At 45.3% G+C, this 26,170-nt stretch overlaps 1 protein-coding gene across 2 annotated transcripts in view; it reads left to right on the top strand.

Moving 5' to 3' along the window:
- Window positions 1-979: 979 nt before the first annotated feature.
- Window positions 980-26,170, top strand: part of Ccbe1 (collagen and calcium binding EGF domains 1) — a 260,086-nt gene continuing 234,895 nt past the window's right edge. The window contains exons 1-2 of one of the 2 annotated variants that reach the window (XM_052155178.1): window positions 980-1,748; window positions 2,158-2,238. In XM_052155178.1, coding sequence (XP_052011138.1) covers window positions 1,615-1,748; window positions 2,158-2,238 — 215 coding nt within the window. In that variant the 5' untranslated portion in view covers window positions 980-1,614. The remainder of the gene's footprint in view (window positions 1,749-2,157; window positions 2,239-26,170) is intronic. The other variant, XM_052155177.1, reaches the window with a different exon arrangement.

The raw sequence follows: 26,170 nt of genomic DNA on the forward strand, positions 1-26,170 counted from the left end.
AGACCAGATCATTATGTAACTTAAAATACCTACTTACTTGGCTAACGGGCACACCAGTGGGTGCCTTCTCCTTGTAGCCTGAGCTACAGAACCGATTAATGTTGGCCATTCCTCATTTAACTTCTTGCTTCTCTTACTTATTTTTGGGCCACGACTTCTCACATTTCTGTTATGAATTTCTCTTTGCCAAGAACTGAAGAGCACATCGCAACAACCTTAAAACACCATTGAGGCTCCTTTCTGTCTAGTGTTATTGTAAACAGAGCATCATGAACCAGCTGGTGGATGGTCCCAGAGTTTGGCACATCTTCCATGTCTTCCATGCAGTGCCAGGTGACTTCCCTAATAGCTAAGATGCCCGGACCCGGGTGTGTCTTCAATGGTTTCCCCAAGGTATTTTCAGCTGCAAGGGAAAGGTCAGAAAAGCAAAGCAAAAGAACGTCCTGGCAGGCAGACAGATAGGGAAAGAGGCCACAGGTAAGCAACCAGATGGCAAACTCCTGGCTTCTTCATCACCCAGAATTAAGAACCACCCCCGCCATGACAGGGACGCCCTTCTGGCTGACAGGGCATCCTTTAGTTTAGATGAAGCCATAAGCCTGTGAACCCCTTCCCCTTTTAAGTCGACCAATCAGAAATGATGGGAGGAAGACAAGACTCACCCCCACCCCAGCCTAGAAGTTCTGACCATCTGCACTTGTGTGCAGTCGGCCCTCTACGGGCGCACGAGTGAGAGCTTCCTCCATTGTAACAGCGATCACTGCCTGCTACGCCTGAGATTCTTCCTGCCTTGTTCATTCCTGAGTTGGATGGGAAAAAGAAGCTAATCAAGACCCCTACAAGGTACCAGTTAGGTACAGGCATCTGGGTTCAAAACCCTCAGCTGGGGAGTTTTCACTTGTCCTGAACTGCACTCACCAAGAATGTCGCAGCACTAAAGACTGTGGACGAGTGAAACGGCGGAATTTCCTCTAAAAGGGAATGAAGATTGACTACATTTTCTTGATTAGGCTATTTCACGTTTGGAAGGGCGACATAGGAGACCTCTGTAGCCTTAGTCTAAGCGCGAACCGGGACAGAGGGAAAGCACGCAAGAAGGCACTCGCGAGCCAAAAGGCAAACATTGGCTTGACCCTTCGCTATGGAAGTTAACTGACAACAGGAAGGAAGCTATTAACCCCGCTCCTCTCCTCGCCCTGGTGACAGCTCGCAACTCCTCCTCCCAGGCTGAGACCTTGGAGCAAAAAAAAAAAATGCTAAGGAGCGCCTGGCTGCCTCAACTCTGCGCTTTTCTCCCAGGGGAGGAAGAGGGAAGAGAGGAGGGCGCAGCCTGAGACCAAGTTCAGCCTGTTTGTGACTCGAGCCTGATCGTTCAGAAGAGATTCCCGGGACTCCAGCATCTTCCCTCTGGCCGCACAAGGCGGACAACCCTTAGACAAGCTTGGTTCACCCCCTCTCGCCCCAAGTTTGAGCGCGGTCCGCAGGTGGTGCAAGCGCCCCAGCTCTCCGGCTCCCCCTGCTGGCGAGAGGGGAAGGCGGCCGCGGCCGCGGAGCCTCCCCGGGCACAGCGCAGGGAGAGAGCTCGGTGCCGAGAAGAAGCCGCGAGCTTCCCCGATGGTGCCGCCGCCTCCTCCGAGCCGGGAAGGAGCAGCCAAGAGGCAACTGGGCAAGAGCCTGGGGCCGCTGCTGCTACTCCTGGCGCTGGGACACACGTGGACCTACCGAGAGGAACCCGAGGACCGCGACAGGTAAGGGCCACCTGCCCTAGAGGGAGGACGAGCTGGGTGGGGTGCAGACGGTCTTAGGTGGCAGGTCTACAGGTCCCTGTTTGCTGAGCCACTGACGGAGAGGTTAGCTGTTCCAGGTAACTTCCATCTCTTGCGGGGAACCGCCTGGGCACTTCCAGCTGTGAGTCTGGACGCTGGTTGCCCTCTGTCTTGCTTTCCTGCCGCGCTCCGGTGCGGACTCTTTTGGTTTTTCTTGTCGCTTGGTAGTGGGATCGTTTGGTAGTGGGATCGCTCGGTGCCCGGACACTGTCCTGTCTCCTTCTGGGACCAGTAGCAGCCCATGTGTCTGGACGCAGAGCCCAGCGCGTTCTACAATCACTCTCCGGCTGACCTTAACGGAGTTTCCTCTCCAACTTTTTTTCTCCTTTAGAGAAGTGTGCTCAGAAAACAAGATCACCACGACCAAATACCCGTGTCTGAAGTCTTCGGGCGAGCTCACCACGTGCTTCAGGTAAGGCCGGGGCCCTGCGGAGTCTAGAGGGACAGGCATCGCTGTCAAGCAGGGCTTTGGAAGCGCGCTGATGGGGGGGGGGGCTGTGTGTGCCCGAGTCAGGGTAGTGCTGGGTAGAGCGAATATTTGTGCTCACGGTAGCAATTGAGTGCAACCGGCGAGTGCCTGTGATTTGAGAACCTGTGACAGTTCCGCGAAAAGCTTGCACGGTAAAGGTTGGAGTGACAAAGTTTGCAAGGTGATGAGAGCGGGTTGGATTGTGGGTGTAAGCTTGGTGAAGAGGAGCTCCTTTCTGCTTGTTTGCGTTTTGTTTTGAAAATACAGCCAGCAACAAGGAAATACTTGGCACTTGGCTTGCTTTTGACCTTGTGTTGGGACAGAGTGTACCACTGTCGCGGTCTGTCTCTGTAGGCAAAATTGTAACCGGGAGGATTGTGGGTAGATGGGAGGGTTGAAGTGAAAACAAATCTCAAGATCGTGGAAACTCACTGTCTTTAAGAAAAGATCATGGCTTTATCTGGGAGAATAGCAGTCACTTGGGGTCTTGTTAAAATTAAACGTGCACAAGCCCAGGGAATGTCGTTTTAAAATGCTTCCCAGGTGATTCCTTGGGCAAGCAGGCAGTTAAAACAGGTGAATGAATCCTATGCCCCAAAGGAGAGGGTCAAGGTCCCTTGTTTTCAGCCCTTTGGAACTAACAATTGACTTGATTTTTGAATCACTGAATTCTGAACTTCCGCTCCGTTCTCCCACAGGATGGAGGCGGCACAGATCCCTAAATGTCTGTTGCTTGTCTTGAGGTTTTAAGATGCTAGGCAAGGCACGGTTAACAGCCCTGCAGACTGAGAATCTATGTGAGATGCTACAAAATAAAACAAACCCCAGGGTGTCTTCCCTATGCTGTGGCTGGCCAGCTAATCACAGCGCTTTCTGTGCAGGAAACTTTCTTCCTTACAACCAAGGTGTGAGGGGCTGCCTTCTAGAGCAGGTCAGTGGGATTTATGGACGTACCATGGGCTGGACTGGGTTTTTAGAGCAACCATTGGCCACCAGGATGGATTGACATTAGTTGCTTCATCTATGTGAACTCCAAAAGGGGGTTCCCTGCTCCTGTGCTTGGTGGTTAGAGTTGAACAGTAGCCAAGATGGTCAACTGGCAGATGGAGACTTTGGGAGATGTACACGGTGAGCAGGGTCATGGTGAAATGGCTTGGTGGTACTGGCTGCAGCGTTACTTGCCTGGTTCTGGTCGTGCGGTTCATCCACGTGGCCACGGTATTTCCTAGGACATGTTGTTTTCCTATCACTGCTGTATAAAGCTTCTAATTTAACCTGGAGCGTGTCCCTAAGATGGCTCGCTCATTTGTTCAGTCCCTAAAGGTCAGACGTCACATAAATCAGTGACGGTTACAGAGCTCGTGACAGGCTTTTAGAAACCACCAGTGCCTGATGATGTTATTTGTTCCGCGCCTTTGGCCAGCGTTTCCAGATTTCTTATAGTGTGGTACTTCGCTTATCCTATCTCATTCCGAGGCATTAACGTGTGTGTGTGTGTCTTGGCACGTGTGTTCACTAACCAGCTACTCAATGGAATAGCCTTGTTGGACCTAGTGCTCTATCAAGGTAAAAAGAGTTTTAATCTGTATAATGGGAAGGGCTGTTTCAGCTCGGGGAAAAAAAATGACATTATTCCCAAGTGTGATAATAACATTGTTATTTAGGTTTTTGTTTGTTTATTTTTTGCTTTTTTCGAGACAGGATTTCTCTGTATAGCCCTAGCTGTCCTAGAACTCTGTAGACCAGGCTGGCCTTGAACTCAGAAATCTGCCTGCCTCTGCCTCCTGATTACAGGTGTGCGCCACCACTGCCCAGCTGTTGTTTAGGGTTTTTTTGTTGGTTTTTTTTTTTTTTTGAGACAGGACCTCATTGTACAGTCCTCTAGCCTTGAACTCAAGATCTCTCTGCCCATCCAAAGTGCTGGGATCAAGGTGTAAACAACTACTATGACTGGCTGACATAGTTATTTTATTTATTAATTTCATTGTTAATTATGAAATTATTAGTTATTAGTTTTTGAAATTAATTTATTAATTTTGTTATGGAAGTCAAGCATTCTGAGCATATTTCTGTTAGCCTTTTTCTATGTTTATTTTGTTTTGCTGTTTGAGCCAGGGTCTCACTCTGTAGCTCAGGCTCGCCTCTGGCTTCCGATTTAAGCTTGCTGGCCCCCTCTTCCAACCTCCCAGGTGTGCTGCCAAACTCTGGCCAGATAACTTTATAATTAAAGTCAACCGGAAGTTTCCTCGTTTGGTTCTCGAGCTTCAAGAATGGCAGCGTGCAGCGGGACGCTGGGGTGTGGCCCTATGGTTCCTTTCTCTTTCAAGTCTTACCAGTCAACTCTCATGAAATTGTCTGGACACTGGGTAGACCACCCAGCTGCACTGAGGCCCCTTCAACTGGTATATGTGTCTTAATGAGATGTGTGTTGAAGTCAATGGAATGCCACACAGAAAGCAGGGTATTCAAACCACAGACAGGGTACAAACCAGTGGTTCTCAATCTATGGGTTGCAATCCCTTTGACCAAGCCTCTATCTCCAAAAAGGATATTTTACATTATGGTTCATAATTGTAGCAAGATGACAGTTATAAAGCAGCAATGAAATAATTTCATGGTTGGGGGTCACCATGAGGAACTGTATCAAAGGGTCAAAGCACTGGGAAGATTGCAAACTACTGGTACTGTAAACTCTTTTGCTAGATCCTCAGGAGTATGGAGACTTTTGCAGCTGAGCAAGCAGCTAGTGTGTCTCAGCATATCACCCTAAAAATAGAGCTGCCACCACCCCACCTGAGAATCATACCCCCACTCCGGTTTCTCTCAAGCTATAAGCACTGCGGCACTTATCTGGAAATGGCTTCAGCACTGGGAAAATAGCAGATGGCTAGTGAATGATTTTATCATATGAAAGGATTCAGAGCTTGCTGAGGGTTTTTTTTTCCCCCAAAGGGTCATTGTTGGCCAGCGGAGTAGATCTGAACCTACATAAAATGAACAGAGGGTCGAGACAAGCCTGATTCGCTGCTGTGAAATGTGAAGTGGGATCGAAGTCCTTTTTGTCCTGGACAGCCTTGTGGTTTATGACTTCAGCTGGGCAGCTCTACTCTCCATTTCAGCACTTGATGCCAGATATTAAATAACTATAGTCTGAAGACTTACTCTGGACTTGGCAGGAGGCTGTGAACTTTGTTTACACTGTCTCCGATGCATAAAGCCACCTGTAGCTTTTCTATTCTCTCGGTTTTGCTGAGTGGGAACATAATAACCAGAGGTATGGAGAGTGTCATGCCCCAGTGCTCACAGCTACACACCCACCCACCATGATTTAAATCAAGGTTTGTCTGACTTCTAAGTCCTGGGATCCTTTATTATCTCAGAGGAACCTGTAAGGTGGGGTGAATGTGAATGTTCTAGATCCAAGGGTGGGGAAAGGAAGATTAAACTCAAGGGGCTGAACATTTCCCACAGCCCAGGGGGATGCTAACCCCCACAGTGATCATCGTTATCCTTTGGAGTCATTGCCTTTGAGGACTGTTATGGACAACTGAATCAAAATGATCGTATCATATATGAAACGGGTTTGTGCATGTGTAGCCTTCCTTCGGTTTCACGCCTTGAGAGTTTTTGCTGCCAGTGAGCACACTGCCAAGCCCCCAGAGTTTAAACATTCTCTGTGCAAGTACCAGTGACAGCTTAATGAATCTGAAGCTAACATTTGCCCAGCGTTATAATCAGCATAGGACATTCTCTCACCAGTAGTTAAGATATCAGAGCCCGGAATGATTTATCCAAAGTAGAGATTCCTGACAGCCACGGTAAGCTATAAAAGAGGCACAGAAAGCCTTTATGACATTACCCACCTAGAACTATCATTACCATCTTCCCCCCACCCATCCACCACAAGGTGATTTTCCTTCTTCAAACCCTGTACTTTATCTTTCTTTGGTGGAGTCTTACATCAGTAAAATGATGTGTTAAAATGTAGAAAGACAATCTGCTTTTAATGGGTAAGGCTATGCCTAGCAAACATTAACTCTCTGGGATCTTGGGTCAAAGATTTGCATAGCTATTAAAGACTTAGAGCCTGGCTAGAGGATATCAGCACATAAAAGAATAAAGCACAGATAGTGGAAGGGCTTGATTTTGGACATAAACCTTTGTAACTGGAGCCCGTACACAGTGGCTACAGAATTCGGATCTGTGTCCTTCACACTGTACTAATGACCCGGAAGAGACAGGGGCTAGGAATGATGTCTCAGCAAGGGAAGCCTTGGCTTTGTTTCCCAAGGTGGCTCTTTACCACAGACTTATATGAGTGAGCACAGTTGGGAAAACCACCTGTGATTTTGGTCTCAGTTCCTGTGTCTCCAAGCAGATCCAGATGCTCCGCCCCTCCCCCTATCTACCCATTGCCCTATCACTGGGGAGTGCTCTAGCCTAAGGTGGCTCAGGTTCCCATGGGAAAAAATGACATGGGCTGCAGGAACTTGCACGTTCCTTCAAGATAGTACAACCATGTGGCCGTGTCGCCTGTGGGAATGTGGAGGTCCGTGTGGTGTTTCTGCAGATGTGTTTACTTAGAGCGAGAGGGCCACTTAATTAGGCTAGCACCAGGGATCACAGCGCTGAGGTTTGGCTGAAGGTCATCCCTGGGAAGGCTAAGGAGAGCACTGTACTGGCAGGTTGCCTATTCCTTTCCCCTTGAGGGCTCCGGTAATGTCAGAACACACAGGGTCACAAACTCCTTGCTCCCCTTTGAACCTCTAGTGTTTTAGTCAGGGTTTCTATTCCTGCACAAACATTATGACCAAGAAGCAAGTTGGGGAGGAAAGGGTTTATTGAGCTTACACTTCCATGTTGCAGTTCATCACTAAAGGAAGTCAGGACTGGAACTCAAGCAGGTCAGGAAGCAGGAGCTGATGCAGAGGCCGGGGGTGGGGGGGGTGGGGGGGGGTGGGGGGGAGGGGGGGGAGGGGGGGGATGAGGTTGGGGGTGGGGGGGAGGGGGGAGGGAAATGTTTCTTACTGGCTTGCTTCCCCTGACTTGCTCAGCCTGCTCTCTTATAGAATCCAAGAACACCAGCCCAGGGATGGCACCACCCACAAGGGGCCCTCCCCACTTGATCACTAATTGAGAAAATGCCCCACAGCTGGATCTCATGGAGGCACTTCCCCAACTGAAGCTCCTTTCTCTGTGATAACTCCAGCCTGTGTCAAGTTGACACACAAAACCAGCCGGTACACTCTAGTCTTTCAGTTTTTTTGACCTTGAGCCACTTCTTGAGATCCAGGCTTTCATTTTCTCCTTTGGAATCTAAGGATCCTATTAATGATGTTTAGAGCTGCGGTGAGCTTTGTAAATGAGTTAACTTGTGTGACTTTGGCGCTTTGGGAAGTTCAAGATTCGAGGGAAGTGCTAGGTCGATCAATGTCACTTTGTACCTCGAGTATGGCATGGGGGTGACTTGCAGAAGTTGTGCAGTGGACACCCTCTGACTTCTGTGAATTTTATAATTGAGATTTTTTTTAAAAAAATTACACACATATAATATTTTTATTAATTTTTGGTTTCTTCATGTCCTGTGACCAAACTATGTGGTGTCTTCATCCATTGAGGCTTATTATCAAGTTCTGGAGGCTAACCAGGAGCAACACTAAGTGTCTGATTGTTCTGGGATGTCCCCAGGATATTCCTGACCGACAGGCTCTGGGGAAGTGTCCCACACTTGGCAGTGGGTTTTTATTTGGTAACCTATGGCTTCTGGTAGGACCCAGCATACATTTTTAAAAGTAAAGCTAGACTTAGATACAGCAGTGGTGTTTCTGTACTGGTCAACACGCCTTGTTTCCAGATGCTTCTCCAAAGGTAGGTAGGCCAGAAATCTAGTGGTGTGGGAATCAACATTGGTCATCTTTGCAGATTGCAGGCTCCCCTGCTGACCAAGAAGGTTTTTCATTTGTGACTACAGAGTGGTGGATGGCACAGGCAGGTTGAATTGGATGCTGACTCCATTTTGGAGGACTAGAGAAGTTGGCTCTTTGCCTGGGCTTGGAAATGGTGGTTCCTGCAGAAATGACTTACGATCCTGTCTGTTGGGTTTTTCTTGTTTGTGGCTTCTTTTGCTCTTTCCACTGCCTCCGCCCTGTGGCCGAGGAGGAGGAACCGGAGGAGCTCTGTAAATGGCTGTGACTGGTCCAGGACACGTGGGTCCTTTTCAGGAAGCATGCTTTCCCAGCCATCATGAGCCCCCACCAAGGAGGGAATCGGACAAGGGTGGTAAGGAGCGGAGGGGGCCTGACTCACACCCAGGGAGGACAGGCTCCCTTTCTTTCTGCGCAAGGCTGTCAATAACTGTCAACTCTCCGAGGCCATGGACCATCTGTTCTCTCGAAGTCTTGACCTCACAGGTCAGTTCCGTACTTGAAGAAGAGCGGGTCGGTCCGTTTACATGTGTTAGATGACTGAGTGAATGACTGTTAGTGTAAATACAAAAAGAGCAACTTTGATTTAAATGTGTTAAGCGTTATAGGACTTCTGTTGCTACTCAGGTATGCGTCCTGTGTCCTTGGAAAGCTGAGCCAAGGGCTGACACATGGCCCAGTAGGTAGGCACAATTGCTGCCAACCTTAGTTACTTGAGTTCGACAATTGGGACCCACATAGTATGTGAGAACTCCTGTAAGTTGTTCACTGACAACCACACATGTTGTAGCATGAACATGCCCTACGTACACACACACACACACACACACACACACATACACACACACACACATACACACACACACACACAAAATTAATTAATAAAAGCCAAAAATTAGGAAAATGTCTTATTTAATAATCTTTTAAAGGACGTCTCACGGTATTATTTAGCTCAGGCTGGCCTTGAACTCACTATTTTCCTATCTCAGCCTCCCAAGTTCTGGAATTATAGGTGTGTTGTATCAAATCTGAAAGGAAGGCTACTGCAGGAAGGAGATCCATTGCTCCTTTGAAGTGACACCATTGCCTCCATTTCGTCCCGGCCCAGCCAGCTTCTCTGTCCTTGCCTGTGCGGTACATATGCTGGATACTGGTGATTACAGTCTCGTGTCCAACTTCCTATCCTAAGTTATACCCCCAGCTGATGTGTGAGCTCCTTCCCATATGATGCAGGCAGTGATGTGAAGGGCAGGGAGGAAGCCACAGGAACCGGTAGCCCAAGAGGGAAAGCCCGGGAGAGTTGAGAGTGGTGGCCAAGGGCAGATTTTATATCACTTTTCACACGTTCTCAGCTCACAGATGGACTAGCCTGCCCCACGGCTGCGCTTTGATCGCTGTGTCCTTGGAGATCGGATCTTACTACCGATTGTTGCAATTGTTGCTCTCTGGCTTCCTGTGGCTAACATCGCTTCATCTTTTTCTAAATGAACTTGGGGCGGCGCACCCTCTTTGTCCTAGCTGCTCCTCAAGAGCAGGTTTTCATTTCACCGCGTCCAAATCTATGTTCAGCTTCCCCAGATCTTCTGCTTCCTGCTCAGCTGGACCAGGATGTCTTTATGAATGAGAGAGGCTGCTGCATTGTGATGGCCCTGCTTAGAGGCGGAGAACAAAGCTCTCTTTCTCTCCTGCTGTCTCGCTCTTTATTTGGGGGATGAGAAAGCGGACAGCTATAACATCTGCCACGCCTCTTCTGCCAAGTTAGCCCCTCCCCCCTTTCCGTGAATCTATTAGCTGATTTTAAAGTCTTAGCACTTTTCTCTTGGTCAGCACATGCCCACTGGGTGCTTCCGTTGTGCCAAGCTTGATTCTGTGCATTGAAAATACCTTTGAAGCGAGCATGCAAATGTCTGTTCTGGTGGGATTTACGGGTTCTCATTTATCTTTCTGAAAAGGGTGTTTTAATGTATTTTCTGATGCATATCTGAGTAATGTTTATTTCCAAGACTAAGATCTTGAAGTTTCTTATAGCCTAGATGTATCTCTTCAGAAAAGCAACAATAAATAAAGTCACCCTTGCAGCTCCAAGGAGAGACATAAAACTACATGAATGTCAACTTCTTTTCCCTGTCCTGCCAGAAATTAGTAGGTACCACAAGTTTCCTGCTTCTAAAAATTTTAAGAACTTCCGGAGCACTATGGGAAAGCTAATTTTGGGCCACAGGACTGACAGGTGGATGGCGAATTGTCCAGCTGGGGGCAAATCGGTTCATTGTTACCTCGCTCATTACCGTGAAATCCAAGCTAGGCATCTATGAATTTGGCTGCACGTGGACTCAAGAGCTGGCTTAAAACAAGCGTTTTTTGTTTGATTGATTCTGTTCTGTCTTCCTCTTTGCTCCTGAGTGTTTCTGTGGCAAACCTTCCCACACTGGCAGCTTTCACATAGACTGTCCAAAAATATGTCAGAATCAAGTGGCAGGCCAGGGCAGCCATTGAGCAGCCTTCAGAGGTGCTCTGCCCTCCTTCATCACTGACCTGCATGTCAGTCACAGGCTCGGATCAGAAGGGCCCTTGCCACACACCTGATAGGTTACCTTGGAGTTTGTATGCTAAAAAGCTTTTCACATTCAAGATAAAAACGCTAGGTATGTTTTTAAAAGTGTACCTATAAAACAGTCATTGTCATGTCATGAAAGCAGTCCTATGTCATAATTTTATTTGAAAATATTAATCTCTCTCTCTCTCTCTCTGTGTACATATGGAGGACAGCATCTTGTAGGAAATCTTTCTTTCACCTTGTAGGTCTTAGGGATCAAACTGAACTCATCAGGCTCAGCTATGAGCACCTTCTTCTTCTTCTTCTTCTTCTTCTTCTTCTTCTTCTTCTTCTTCTTCTTCTTCTTCTTCTTCTTCTTCTCTCTTTCTCTCTTTCTCTCTCTCTCCTGTTTTTATTAATTATTTTATTGTTTACATTTCAAATGTTAACCCCCTTCTGGGCCCCCCTCCATAAACTTCCCCATCTCATTCCCCCTTGTCTTTGTCTCTAAGAGGGTGCTCCTCCCCCACCTCACCCCCCTAACACCCCCTTCTCTGGGCACCAGGCCTCCACAGGTCCAAGAGCCTCCCCTCCCACTGATTCCAGTCCTCTGCTGCATATTTAGCAGGAGACACGGAACTGCCCATGTGAACTCCTTGCTTGGTAGCTTAGTCCCTGGGAGCTCTGAGGGGTCTGGTCCATTGATATTGTTCTTCCTATGGGGTTGCAAACCCCTTCAGCTCCTTCAGTCCTTCCACTAACTCTTCCATTGGGGTCCCTGGGCTCAGTCCAATGGTTGGCTGTGAGTATCTGCATCTGTATAAGAATCTTTTCCTACCAAATCCTCTTGCTGATCCCCAAGTCATTATTGTATATGGATCTATATATGGCAAAAAAGTATTCCATGTTATAGTTACACTGTACGTAAATAAAACTTATAATTTTATTATCATGCATATGTGTGTATAATGCATGTCAGAATGGAGAGGGGCCCACATGCCTGGTATATTCGGGTCAGAGCACAGCTCTGTGGGCTCAGTTCTCTCCTTTTTCCTTCCACTTTTATGTAGGTCCTGGGATGGAACTCAGGTAGTTGGGCTTGCCCAGCAACTGTCTTCATCCCCGAGCCATCTTGCTGGTCCCCAGGAAAACTTTTGAATTTAACTATTATTTTCCTTTAAATGATGCCAACTGTTTTGTTCTGGAAAGTAATGTCTTCTGACAGAATAGGGCAGTTGGAGTAGAGATCAAGAAATGAAAGGAAAAAACTATGAAAGAAGAAAACAATCTGAAGAACAAGGAAAGAGATTTGGATCCTTTATTTGTGCTAAGGATGTTAAAAAAAAAAGCTGTGTGGCAAAGAGCAAAAGGCTAAAATGTTGGCTGGTAAAAGAAAAGGTACCATGGAGGTTCAGTTTTTAATATATATACATATATATTTATATACATTTAAATATATAATATTTTCAATATATACATATATTAAATATATTAATATAACATAGTAACATAACATATATTGACATATATGTATAAATACATACACATACACATACATACATATATAAACTCAGTAGAAGGCAGACCAAGTTCAGAAAGATGGCTGGTGAATCTGCAAACATGAAGTTGTCTAATCCCTCATGCCTGCCTGATACTGTATCTTTTATCAGAATTTCATACATGAGTACTATATTTTTAACATTTCCACCTTTCCCAAGCATCCATCTAACTCCTCCTCTGTCCTCTACACTCTCTCAAATTCATGACTTCTCTCTCTCTCTCTCTCTCTCTCTCTCTCTCTCTCTCTCTCTCTCTGTATGTGTGTGTGTCTGTGTGTATAACCTAACAGATCCATTTAGTGTTGCTTATATGCACATGTATTTAGTGCTGACCAGTTGGAACTGGATAACCCATCAGGGGCTTGTCTATGGAGAATGATGCTCCCTAAGCAGCCATTGATTATATCTTTTCATCTAGGAGTGTGTCCTTGTGAAGTTTCCCCCACCACCACCAGCATGTCCTAGTGTCATTGTGAGATAACACAATTGTTTAGGCAACAATATAGAAGTTTTGTGGGTGCTGTTGTCATGGCGAGAAGACACTCTTTCACAGCAGTCATCCTGGTCCTCTGGCTTTTACAATCCTCTCTTCTAAGATATGTCCTGATCCTGAAGTGTAGAGATTGAAAACTCTCTGTTGATGGGCCAGTTGAGAGCCAAATGATCACTGTTTCTTTGCATTTGGACCCATCGTGGATCTCTGTAGCAGTCTCTGTCCGCTGCACATGGAACCGTTCCCTCATGAGGGGTTAGAGCTACACACACTCATGGGTATAAAGATAAGAATTTAGAGTGCAGTTAAGAATTATGCAGATCTAGTAAAGTGGTGATAGTAGATTGGCTTCTAGGATCCATAGCCTCAGTAACCATGTGCAGTTGGCTAGGTTTCTAGTGCCAGGATGGTTTCCATCCTGCTGAGAAGGCCTTAAAGTTCAACTAGACAGCTCTTGGCCATCATCAAGATATGCGTTCCACTCCTGCACATTCAGGGGAATCCTACCAATGCTGACGGTGTGGCCCTTAGGCTTCGGAGCTGGGGACAGTCACTGGGTGATTCCCTCCTAGGTGGCTTGTAAAGCTCCTTCTAGGACAATGAAAGTTAGTCCTCACAGGTCAGATCCAGCTTGGATCTTCTGAGTCCTGGGTCTGAAGTGTCTAGTGTCTTCAGCAATAGGAACTTATCTTCAGTCTCTGAGAGGCAACCAAGAGCGATAGCAATAATCTGCATCATTTTGGCAGTCTCTAGACTCCCTAACCAGTGATGGAAAGGGGAAGTGTTTGATGCCTGGAACTGGGGACTTTATTAGGTGATCTATGATTCTGAAGGGTAGAATTGTTAGCACAAGTAGTATAACTTCATTTCAAGTATACATATATAATAATATATGTATATATGTAAATTATATACAACTATATGTACACTATTTCTATTATATGTAGTTTTAGGTAAATAAAAAATATAATTCCTTACATGTTTTCAAACACCCTTATTTCTCTCTCCTTCTTCCCTTTCCTTCCCCCAATCAAAGTACCCCATTTCTTCTTTTATATCACTTGTATATTGCTTTTTCCCTCTCTAGTGCTCTTTAGACAATGGTCTTGCTGTGTAGACTGTGTTGGCCCATATGTAGCCCAGACTGACTTCAAACCTAACATCCCTCAGCGTCCCTAGTATACACCACCAAGCTTGACTCCAAGCACCTCTTTGGTGCCTGAAAATTGTAATTTTATCTCTCTGAAAACTATATGATATATATATATATATATATATATATATAAGGAAAGGTTTGGGGATTGGAGAGATGGCTCAGTGGTTAAGAGTGCATGCTGTTCTTTCAGAGGACCTGAGTTCAGTTCCCACCCCTCATGTCTGCCAGCTCATAGCTGCCTGGGGCTCTAGCTCTAGGAGATCTAATGTCCTCCTCTGGCCTCCCTGGGCACCTTCACATAGGTGTGTGCATGTGCATGTTTACACACACACACACACACACACACACACACACACTCTCTCTTAAGGTAAAAGAGCAGTGCTGTTTAAGAAAGAGGATTGAGATCATATTCCCCCTATTTCCTCTCCAACTCCCCACCAGGACCCCTCTACCCATCTACCTCCCAATTTCATGTCCTCTTTTATCATTATCACTAATCCCCTGGGTCAGTTATCACTGACCCTTATGTGCATGAGTGTGGGGCCACCTGGTGGAGTATGAGCAACCTACCAGTAGCCATAGCCACAAAGAGAAGTGACGCTGTATACATGTATGAAAAGTTATATACTATACGTGTATGAAATTTTATTTGTAGTGTCTGTAAATAAAATTTTATGATCTATTAAAGAGAGATTAGGAAATGAGAGGATGCTTGAAGCAGAGTGTCAGTCTCTTTGGCAGAAAATAAATTAGACAAGATGCCCAAAAACAGATGTTAGAACCCTGCCTGCAAAACTAAACAAAATCCATCCCTCACAGGTGCATGTTAATTAAAGGGTGTATCACCACACACGTTTTGATTTCTTTGGTTGATACTGTCCACGGTGGTGATTTGGGTTATCCATTAAATCAATTTACTTTCAGTACTATTACTGAAGACAAATATTACCTAAAATGGTGTATAAAAACTGTGGTGTTTGTAGCTTTTGTTTCTCTGGACCCTTTCCAGAATAGTGGCAGGTGTTGGAGAGAATAATCTATTCTCTAGTTCTAGTAATGTATCACTCATAGAGAGGAAGACACTGGAGTCCTGGCCCCGACCCATTGAATCAGGATTCACATCTGGACAAAGTCCCTTGGTGTCCCCAACCAGGCTTTAATTCCAGGCCTCACTGCATCATTGCAGCCCCACCTCTGACTTGGCTGCCAACTTCTAATTGTAAGGCGGGAGTGGCTGTGCTGCACATTGGCAGGACTTGAGATGAGTGAGGATCGTAGCATTCGGGCTGTGGCCCAGAGGAGCTACTTTTGTTGCTCAAACTCTGGAAGTGGGTAGCAGGCACACAGCTCCAGTACAAACCACAGGTGACCACCATGAACCTTCAAACATAAAGGGATGGCAAATTGTTTCATCAGAAGCTGGGGAAAGTGTCTAGTTCTCATTTCCATAGGTCATTTATCAATGCCTGCAACGTCCAGAGCCCTTGATGGAAACAGAGTAATGTGTTAGTATCACCACGCTGGAGTCTCTTATCCTTCACCATTGGGTCTGTTCTGTTACCCCTTGTATCTGCTTCCTCTGGTTTGCTGGAAGGTTTGAGGGTGGTCGGGGCTGTGCCTTGGGTTGAGATGGATCAACTGGAGAGCATTCTTTGTGAGATCTTCTGAGTTTAAGCTGATCAGATCCAAGTCCCATGCTTTAAATTCCACCCCTTCCCAGTTTAGGCTGTGGCTCTTGGCTCAGGGTCTGCAGCTACTTGGTGACCTCTGGTGCATTAAAAAAAAAGTTTTGCTTGGTTGCTGAGCCGCATGAATTTTCTCAAGATATAAACACAGCTCCGGGTGTTATAAATGAAGGCCGTAGTGACAAGCTGTGCTAGTCTTTCCTTGTGAGAATCAAACACAAACACTTTCTTCCACATAGTACATGCCACCGAGATTCTCCTCCCATTCACTGGTAGCCACACTGCTTTAAAGTCCTCTTTTCTGACAGCAGAGCTCGAACACAGGGCTGGCTTTGGGCTTTAGTGAGCTTCATACAACATAAATTAAGGCGTTCTGTACTTTGGGTATTTCAAGTACAAGCTCTGTTTTCCATCCATCCTGAAGGCAGTGCCCAAAGTACACAGCTACACAGCAAGTGGTTATATATGTATGACTGCATCTCCTTTTTTTCTGTGTTATAACAGGGATTTTTTTTTTTACACAACATCATAAAGATAAAAAGGATTATAAGTCAAGAAATAAGAGAAATAAAGTTGCAGTTTGTTATAGAGGTGTTTGATGGATTCTTCATGAGGGATTTCTTTGAATTTTAGGCTGGAGAAAAATGGATTGGTTCATAAGTGGTTTTTGTATTTTACTACGGTTTCAGAGCTTGGTATTCACAGTACATCACTGGAACAGAGGGATGAAGCTAGGGCAGGAAGGAACCCAAGTGAGTGTCTGCTTTGGTCAGGGCTCTCTAGAGGAATAGAACTGATAAATAGGTAGATGATTGACTCTGTCTCTTTATCTATCTATCTATCTATCTATCTATCTATCTATCTATCTATCTATCTATCTATGGGAGATTTATTAGAGTTGTTTATAGCTGTGGCCCTGCTAGTCCCAACAATATCTGTCTAACTGCAGAAACTCCAAGAATCCAGTAGTTGTCCACGGGGGCTGGTATCTTAGCTGGTCTTCATATGCTCTGAAATCTTGAAGAAGAAGGCTTTAATACCATTGATAGAATGAACTTGTTAGCCAGAGTGGGAGTGGGCAGGCAAAGAATAAGAACTACCTTCTTCTGTCTTTTATACAGGCTTCCACCAGAAGGTGTGGCCTAGATTTAAGGTAGATCTTCCCTTGGATGTAGATTTAGGGTGGATCTTCCAACTTCAAATAATTCAGTCAAGAAAAGTCCCTCTCAAGTGTACCCAGCCACTTGGCTTCTAGTTAAGTCTAGATGTCATCAAGTTGACCATCAAGAGTAGCCGTGACAATGTCAGTCCTCCAGATATCCTTGTTAAAGCTCCCAGCTTCCTGAGTTCTTTCCCAGAGGCCATAACTTTGGGGAAGTACATTGTAAGTCTTGAAACACATGTATATTATAGTTGGTGAAGCTGACAGTTGAGGTCCACAGAAGAGGGCACTTGCCCTGGGGGAGGGGAGCTCTGTGGTCCCGCTGCCATCCTGTTATCCTGGGGCAGGAGACAGAGCTATTTCTATATTATGGCTAATACATGGGCTAAGGCAAAACTTTGTGTTATTCAGTTGGTGTGCTTCTATTCAGGCTCTGTAGAATTTCCCGTCTACTTCTTATTCCAGCTCTTGTCCCTGCTTCTCAGTGACTCCTTCCTTAACCTCTTCAAGGCCCTGTCTCACCGTGTCACTCAGGATGGTGTTAAACCTCAGAGCCCAAATAATGTTCACACCTCAGTCTCCTGAGTGGCTGAAACTACAGACATTTACCAACATGCTGAGATAGTGTCTATTTAAATAACAAAATGCTGTTTCTTGTTGCCTAGCCTTTAAAGGAGGATTAACTCAGTTATTAAGAAATTAAGCAACAACAAATGCTGATCAGACAAAAGTGGACCTGTATGCACTGCTAGTCCATGTGGAGTTTTTCAGATACACTGCCTTATCTTCAAATGCAAATTCTATGTCATTTCTTGCAAGAAACCTGAGCATCTGTGGATTTTGACTTTTGGGCAGGGCTGCTAACCTTAACAAGGTTAAGATGACCTAGTCTACCCAGATAAGGACCTGCTGAGCACTTGGGGGACACATTCCTGGTGTCCCATCCTTTCACGACTCTGGAGTTAGTGGCTTTGTGGGTTCCGGGATGCCCTTGGGTTCTCTCTCTCTCTCTCTCTCTCTCTCTCTCTCTCTCTCTCAACCTCAGAGAAGGGTGATAGAGCTTTAGAGTTATTTCTAGGGCTGACAGCCTGACTGATCACTCCTCCTCAGACAGCAGGGTGAACAGAAGCAGGCTTAGTTTACAGCACCAGGGATTAGCTGGACATCAGAGTGAACCTCTTAGCTGTGAAGATGCTGAAGAAGACTGTGACAGTTATCTCCAGTCAGCTTTAAAACAAGATGCTATCTGCGACTCTCTCTCTCTCTGATGCTTTCGAGCTTTTCTTACCCGAATCGGCTGTGTAGAGAGACAAAACCAAAAATCCGACCCCCTCCCTCCAAAAACAAAATCAAACCAAACACAGCCGTTTACACCCTGGGCATCCACATTTGCAGGCAGGTCCCCGTGTCTGCTGCAGGCAGGTGCTTTGGGAACGCAGGCTCAGTTCTTTCTCTGTGTGGATGCCTCTGTCTCCCCATCTGCCGACCTTTTACATTCAGGCCGGTTCCATCCTCCCACGGGAGAGAGGGGGCTGAAGGCTGCTCAATGATGAGTTCTCAGGCATCAACTTCTTAAAGGAGAAACCCACATTTATCTGGCAAAGCTCAAGCTACCGAGGTGGGAAGCTGCACGGGTTGAGCGTCCTCATAAAACTCCCCTTTCCATCCGTTATCCAAACATACTGGGATTAGGATGTCTATCTTATACATCTACCTTTTCTTTAAAATTGTAAACTTACATTTCAACATGTGTAAAACCTTTTGAATTTATTTATCTTACAGAGCAAAGTAACTGTCTGTAGACTCTAAGGACCTCGGGAGAAGGCTGAGCACATGGTGGAGTCTGTAGACTCCCTGCTTCCGCCGCTGCTCCGTTTTAGGAGCCCTCAGGCATCTGGTGAAACAAGACAGCGATACCATTTTGTTGCTTGAGTTTTAAGAAAGAAAGATAGAAAGAAAGAAAGAAAGAAAGAAAGAAAGAAAGAAAGAAAGAAAGAAAGAAAGAAAGGAAGGAAGGAAGGAAGGAAGGAAGGAAGGAAGAAAGAAAGAAAGGAAGGAAGAAAGAAAGAAAGAAAGGAAGGAAGAAAGAAAGAAAAAGAAAGAAAGAAAGAAAACTCTCTCTCATCCAGAAGAATGGGGCTACTCCTGACTTGACCAGCTAGCTATCGGTTTTCTTTCCTTGTTTTTGAAAGCAACTTCTTCCAAGTACTCTGCTCTCAGTCAAGTTTCCCATTCTCAGTCAAGTTAGGAGGCTCCTCCCCACGTGCCCGTGCACACACACACACACACACACACACACCCCGCACCCTCCCCCCCCAGGGATTTTTCACTGCTTGGGGTTTATGATGGATGACAGCCTTTGCTTCATGGTTCTAAGAGCTACTGTGACAGCAAAGAAAAGGTAGCCAGCTTTTTTTTTTTCTCAAAAGGCAGCTTTTTGTTTATTTGTATTTGATTTTAACGAATGTATTTGTATGTCAGTGTTTGGGTGCACGCATGTGTGCAGGCACATATGCACATGCGTATGAACACTCGAGGTTAACATTGGGGGTCTTTCCTGTCCATACACATATTTTTAATATAAAGATATATTTTTAAAATTGTGTGTTTGTGGGTCTGTGTACATAAGTTCAGGTGCCCATAGGTGGTTGTTGTGAGATAACTGACACGGGTGCTGGGAATCAAACTGGATTCCCCTGGAGAGCACTATGTATTTTGCAACTTCGCCAGCCCACATGTAGCTGCAGCATTTCAAACATGCCCAAGAGGCAGTATGCAGTGCATCTTCAGTGTCTTTCTTAGATCTGCTTGTCGCATACTTTGCTGAGGCAAGCTGTAGGTGTGTTACCTCATCACCTGCTTTTGAAGATCCTGTATAACCTGACTTATGCTGACTCTCCAATGAATGCTATGCCTCCTCAGTGCTTAGTCCCTATTTCCTATAAGAAGCTCTTTCCAGTCTCACGCTATTGTTCATTCGGCTCCTTCTGTGTGATGACCTTCCTCTGAAATAAAGACAAGTAACCACACGTCTTATTTATTGATTTAACTCTTTGCTTGGATTTATTACAGACATTTAACACATCAAGTATAAAGTAGCATAAGTTAAAGAGGACAAAAATAAGCAAAGAGAAATAAGAGACACTGGTAGACTCGGGATCAAGGCTAAGAACACATAAAATCCATAGGCTCAGTATGGGTGGGCCATTTGGTGCTGAATTTCCTAGTATCCAGCGAGGAAGGATCAGTTACACACAGCCATATGGTAAAACCAGAATGATACCCCTGAGGACAACAACTGCTCTTAGAGAACAAAGAGAAACTTTCTACCTGAGCATGGCTGTAAGGACACGTAATGTGGGGAGGGGGAGTTTCACCTCATAGCAGACATGGCAAGCCTCCCAGGAGCTGTTCTTCCAGTGACCTTCTAGAACATGACGACCTCCTACCAAGAACAGTTGGTTAACTGTGATGTACAGGGTGGAGATGGGGACCCCAAGGTGCAGTCTAGCACAGGGTTATCACTGCTGTTGTCTGTCCTGCTGCGTGCTTGTAGCATTTATGGACCTGGATGTGGGCAGGCCAGGCTTGCTTCTTATTTTGTCCTTTCTCTGTCTGAACCAAATGCTACTGACTTTACTGTCATGATGTTTCTCTCTGCAACCATCAAACACCCCAGAAAGCCTGCTTTTCTTTCCTTTTCTTTCAGTCTCTGCTGGTAATTCCTTCTATCCCACCCCGAGGTTTGACAGGTTCTTCCTGTATGCTGGGTCCGTGGGTTTTAACCTGTGGGCTGTGATGCCTTTGATAAGCTTCTATCTCCAAAAATTACCTTACATTTCATAACAGCCAGATTACAGTTATGAAGTAGCAATGAAAATAATTTTATGGTCAGGGGTCACCATAACACAGAGAATTGTATTAAAGGGTTGCAGCCTTAGGAAGGTTGAGAACCCCTGTGCTAGGCAAAGGAGGTTAGGTTAACCTCCTGGGAAGTATTTTGAGAATGTTTAATCCTGCCTCATGTTCTCTCAGCCGGCTTCAGTCTCTGTCTTTGTTATCTTTGTCTTTGTCTGTGTCTCTGCTATCTTCTCTTTTCTTCTCCATCTTTCTGGAGACCGGGTTCTGATGTATAACAGCTGTGCTGGAATTCACGGTCCTCCTGCTCCATACTATTACATGCTGGGATTTCTGGTGTGCACCATCATACCTAGTCTCCTAATGCTGAATGGGCTGTTTTTCTAACCTCTGTGATGCTTTTCTTGTTTACCTCCTGAATGTCACCTGGCTGTCCTTTGAGTCAATACTTTGTACAAGTTTATGGTCACTGAGAATTCTAAAGATAATGGAACCAGGAGACAGAAGTTGTTTTCTTTCGCTGCATAGAAAGTCTCTTGTGGGAGCTGTCTACTTAAAGTAGTTCATTCAAGTAAAGCTGACTTCATTGACCACACACCTTCCTGACAGCATTGGTCCTCTGCCTATGTGTGTGTGTGTGACAGGTTGAAGCCGCTTTGAGCTTCAGTTATGACTCTTTGTTTTTTTCCCTTTATGTATAGTGCCAAGTGAAAGCAATATTGGATGCACCAATCACGATGAAAGAAGACATCCAAGCTCATGGAATTCATTTAGTACCACACTGAGGCTACGGCATGGATGTTTCTCCCCCAGAGCCCATTTTCTGGCCTCTGCCATTTGGATCTGGTAGAGATTAGAGAGCCCTGATTCCCTGAGCTCCCCTGATAACAAGGCTTTCATCACCGGGCACTGGAACTGCTCACAGGAACAGAGGTCACTGCTCTGACGCTCAGTCTGGGCTATTGACGATTGGCTTTTGTTCTTTCCTTCGAGGTTCTCTCTCCTGATCCCAGCTACAATTTATTTGAATGCCTGAATTTTTATTAACCATCCTGTTCTTATTTTGTACTTTATGACAAGCCATGGGTGAGGAAGATCAGGATGTGTGTAGCTGAGTGTAGGTTAGCCTTCGAGGGGGCAGAAAGCAAAAAGCGTTTTGAGCAGAACCTGGATATGATTAACTACAGGCTTTGCCCAAGGATGTTTAGCTTTTATGGCTATTGTTGTTTATTAAATTCCTGCAGAAAATAACTTTTGTGATAAATCCAAAACTTTATAGGTCCTAAACCCCCTTTCCTTAGGAAAGCAGTTATTTTTAAAATGTAGTTGCCAATTACACAAGATTCCTTACAAGTGTAAATATTTTGTAAAAGCAAGAGAGATTATACTTGTTAAATTTTTCTGGACAGTGCCAAAGAAACACGTAATAAATCATTATTTTTGGTTGTGCTAAAAATACTCTTATTGATTTCTTTTTTAATAATAGATGTTATAAGCAATATGTATATATTGAACATTCACTATGTTCCAGGCTATGTGTTAACTACATATATTACAATACCATCTCAAATTTGGAACCGTTTTTAAAATTTTGTCTCATGGGTTTGTCAGTCAGCTTTGTCAAAGTCTTAGAGCATACATATTGGTGGCCATGTGTGTCACCTTTGATCATTTCTCAGTTACTGTCTTCATTAGAATTTTGCCCTGATATCGCGGCCCTCTGATACCATAATTGCTTAAATTACTGTCTTACAGCTCTGACGTGACCATTTAAGGAAGGCTTGAGGTAAGGTGGCCAGGCAGAAGGACCAAACTGGACCTTGTGTGTTTGTGTGGACCCTCATTGTGATATTTTTGGTTTTGGTGTTGTCTGTCAGCAGGGTGTCTCCTTCTCTGACTCATGTGTCACACCTTGTCTGGTAGTATCAGCAGTCTGGGTGGAACTTCCTTTCATAGTGCTACAAACCATCTAAGAACCGAAGACAGAAGTAGTCATAGGTAGAAATTCCTAAGGCCTGAGACTCTAAATGTTGGCATAGGTCTCCAGGCATAGTGGCCCAGGCCTGAAATCTTAATTATTGGCAGAAAGAAACAACAATTTGAGGAGTTTAAGATCATTTTTGGCTACAAAGAGAGTTTGAGGCCAATCTGGTATACATGAGTTCCTGTCTCAAAATCCAACAAAAAACAACAAATGAAAACAAAGGGCTAGCATAGGTCACCCTCTTTACAAAATCAGTGGCAAAGAGCATCGAGAAATGGCTCAGTGGTTAAGCGTATAGTACTTGATGCTCTTCTAGAGGAGTGGAATTTCACAGCTCATGTTGTTTGGCTCACAAATGCCTGTAACTCCAATTCCAGGGAATCTGACAGCCTGTGCCCTCCACATGTCCTCACACACACACACACACACACACACACACACACACACACACACACACACAGAGGAAGATCAGCCTCACAACACACTGGGATGACATACCTGTACTACCCCTCCCCACTTTCATGGGTTCTAGGGATTTGAGCTCTAGTCCTCATGCTTGCACAAGTGCTTACCCACTGAGCCATCTCTTAAGCTCATTTTTTTCTTAAAGATCTCACTATATAGCCTAGGCTAGCCTTGAACCTCCTGTATCAAGTCTCCAGAGTACTGGGATTATAAGGGACATCAATAACATATGCTCTCTCTCTCTCTCTCTCTCTCTCTCTCTCTCTCTCTCTCACACACACACACACACACACACACAGAAATTATTTACTTATTTTTGTTTGTTTGTTTTTGTTTTCTGAGACAGGATTTCTCTGTGTAGCCCTGACTGTCCTGGGAACTCGATCTGTAGACCAGCCTGGCCTCAAACCTCAAACTCAGAGATTTACCTTTCTCTGCCTCCCAAGTGCTGGGATGAAAGGTGTGCACCAGCTTATTTGTTTATTTTTATTTCATGTGCATTGGTGTTTGTCTGCATGTACATCTATCTGTATAGGGTGTCAGATCCCTGGAACTGGAATTACAGACATTTGTGAACTGCCATGTGGGTGCTGGGAATTGAACCTGGCTCCAGCCCCGTGACATCTTTTATCCTCCTTGTTTCATGGGGCCAATCTTCTTTTCCAAATAGCCACCTCTGACCACTTTGAAAAGAATTCCTTTCATGTCTTCCTCCATTTATCTCTGTAGGTTATAGTTTAAAGCCTTTACCTGCATGTTCTAGTCCAGTGCTATCTCTTAATTCACTTCTTGTGAATAAAGACAGCGTGCGACCGGCAAGAGGGCTTAGTGGTTGAAGGCACTTGCTGCCAAGACTAATAGTCTGGGTTGGATCCCTAGGACACCTACATGGTAGAAGGACAGCACCGACCTTCTCAAGTTGCTCCCTGACTTCTACAAGAATGTCATTGCATGCATGTATACATGTATATGCATGCACAATAAATAAATAAATATAAAAAAGCTAAGCTACATCGTATTTTCATGTGGAGGCCAGAGGACAGCTTGCAGGAATCAGGTTTCTCCTTCCACAGTGTGGGTTCTGGGGATCGAATAGAGGTCAGCAGCCTTTACTTGCTGAACCATCTCACTGGATCACAGTGTTTCTCAAAAATAAACAAACAAACAAACACACAGGTAGATGCCCTCCAAATCCAGTTAATGTCCTTGCCTTATCTCTGGCTTCTCATCAGATTAGTGAACATTTTGTCTTTACTCTTATTATCTGTTACCTTGAACATCCTGCCAACCTGCTTGTGATTGTCAGTGGGACCAGCTTTTTATGCCCTGCAAATTCAACTAATGTCCTTGCCCCACCTCCATCTTTTTTATGTAGTTAGCAAACATTTTGCCCTTACTGTGGCAATCTCATTGCTATTTCCTTGAAACCAGCATTCTGACAATCTACTTATAATTGCCAGTGGGTCCAGGCTTCCTGTTGTTGTTGTTGTTGTTGTTGTTGTTGTTGTTGTTGTTTTGCAGCTCACTTGCCATGCTCTCCTGGAATGAAGTTGACCCTTTTCCTAAGCATCCCCACTCCATCCCCCATTTTTCCCTCTCACCGATTAGACCAAACAGCTTTTGAGCCCGCTTTTCTCTCCCCTCAATCCCTAAGTACAGGCACACATAACCTCATCCCTCACATGATGCAATCGCTCACAGCGGCCCCTCTCCCAAGCCTTATCTCTTCCTGCTCCTCCTGGTCTTTCTACAGCAGCTGGTCTCAGAAAATTCCACTGAGAAGAAACCTACACGCTGTCACTTCCCCTGGAGATCTTCTCCCACCCTCCATGCTTGCTGCTGGGAGCTTAAACCCTTGAAGTATGCAGGCCCTGCTGGCGCCCCTCAAACCCAGCAGCAAGCTAATGAGTCTCCTCCAACCTAATCATGAGCCTCCCCCAATCTAATCATGAGCCTCCTCCAATCAAATCATGAAAGTAGATTATTCATTCGCCGCCCCTGGAGCCCCCTGGAGCCCTGCCTGAGGGCAAATTGTGGCACAGCTTTAAAAATCAGTTTTGGGTTTAGACCTTATTTTGATGAGTGGGACTGAGAGACAAATTCTAATGAAGACTGGCTAGCTGTCCCCTTAGCATTGGCCTGCCTCTCCTGGTTTTAGGCTGGTTCTTCTTAGACAGTGTCCTGCTGTGGCAAACCCTTAGGTGCCTCATGCCCTGGCTTGGTCTCCCAAGCCCTTTGTAAATAGCTCTCACAAAGCATTCCTCTGGGTCCCAACAGAATACATCTGTGGATTCTAAGTTTTCTGTCATGACCAGATATTGCTTACAAAGTCCAGAAACATGCTTTGTGGCATGGTGGGAGGAGTCACAACTCCAATAACAAACCCTCTTTATATATAAGATGAGGCATCTTAAACGCAAGATGAGGCATCTTCCATGTGCTCCGTGTGACCCTTTTCTGAACAATCACAGTGGCTGGTCATGCTGCCTGGCTATTTTTTTTTCTCATGCAGAATGTCATCAGCTCTCTGTTTGTACCTTTTGGCAGCCATTAAAACATCAGTGTGTGATCTTCCTGATCTGGGCTATTGACTCCCGATTCGGCAGACCACCCCTCCCCCCAGCTTATTCACAACTGCTTTGCCCAGGATCTATCCCACCCGTGCTGGCTCACAGAGAGATGAGCCAGGCTCCCACAGAGCTCTCGGCTTGGTGAAAGCCAAGTTCCCCAGCTGATAGTAATAGGCACAAAACAGACAGACAGATGTTCGCTCCACACATGTGCTCCGCTGCCTGGTGAGCAAACTGCTTTTCGGTGGGAAACACTTAATCAGCAAGAAGTTGGCCTCGGGTTTATCCGTCAACTCAGATCTATAAACACTGCTGTTCCGGAGTTTAATGCTTCCTGACACTAGATGCTGCTAGCTTTTCTTTTGCCTTCTGAGGAAAAGCATGCATGCGTTCCTTTTCCTCACACTTGGTGAAACTCTTTTCATGGACACTGAGGCATCTCAGTCGGGGCTAGAAAACAGGACTCGGTGATTCAAATTGTGC

This window comes from Apodemus sylvaticus, chromosome 13 (genome assembly GCF_947179515.1).
Source record: "Apodemus sylvaticus chromosome 13, mApoSyl1.1, whole genome shotgun sequence".
NCBI lineage: Eukaryota > Metazoa > Chordata > Mammalia > Rodentia > Muridae > Apodemus > Apodemus sylvaticus.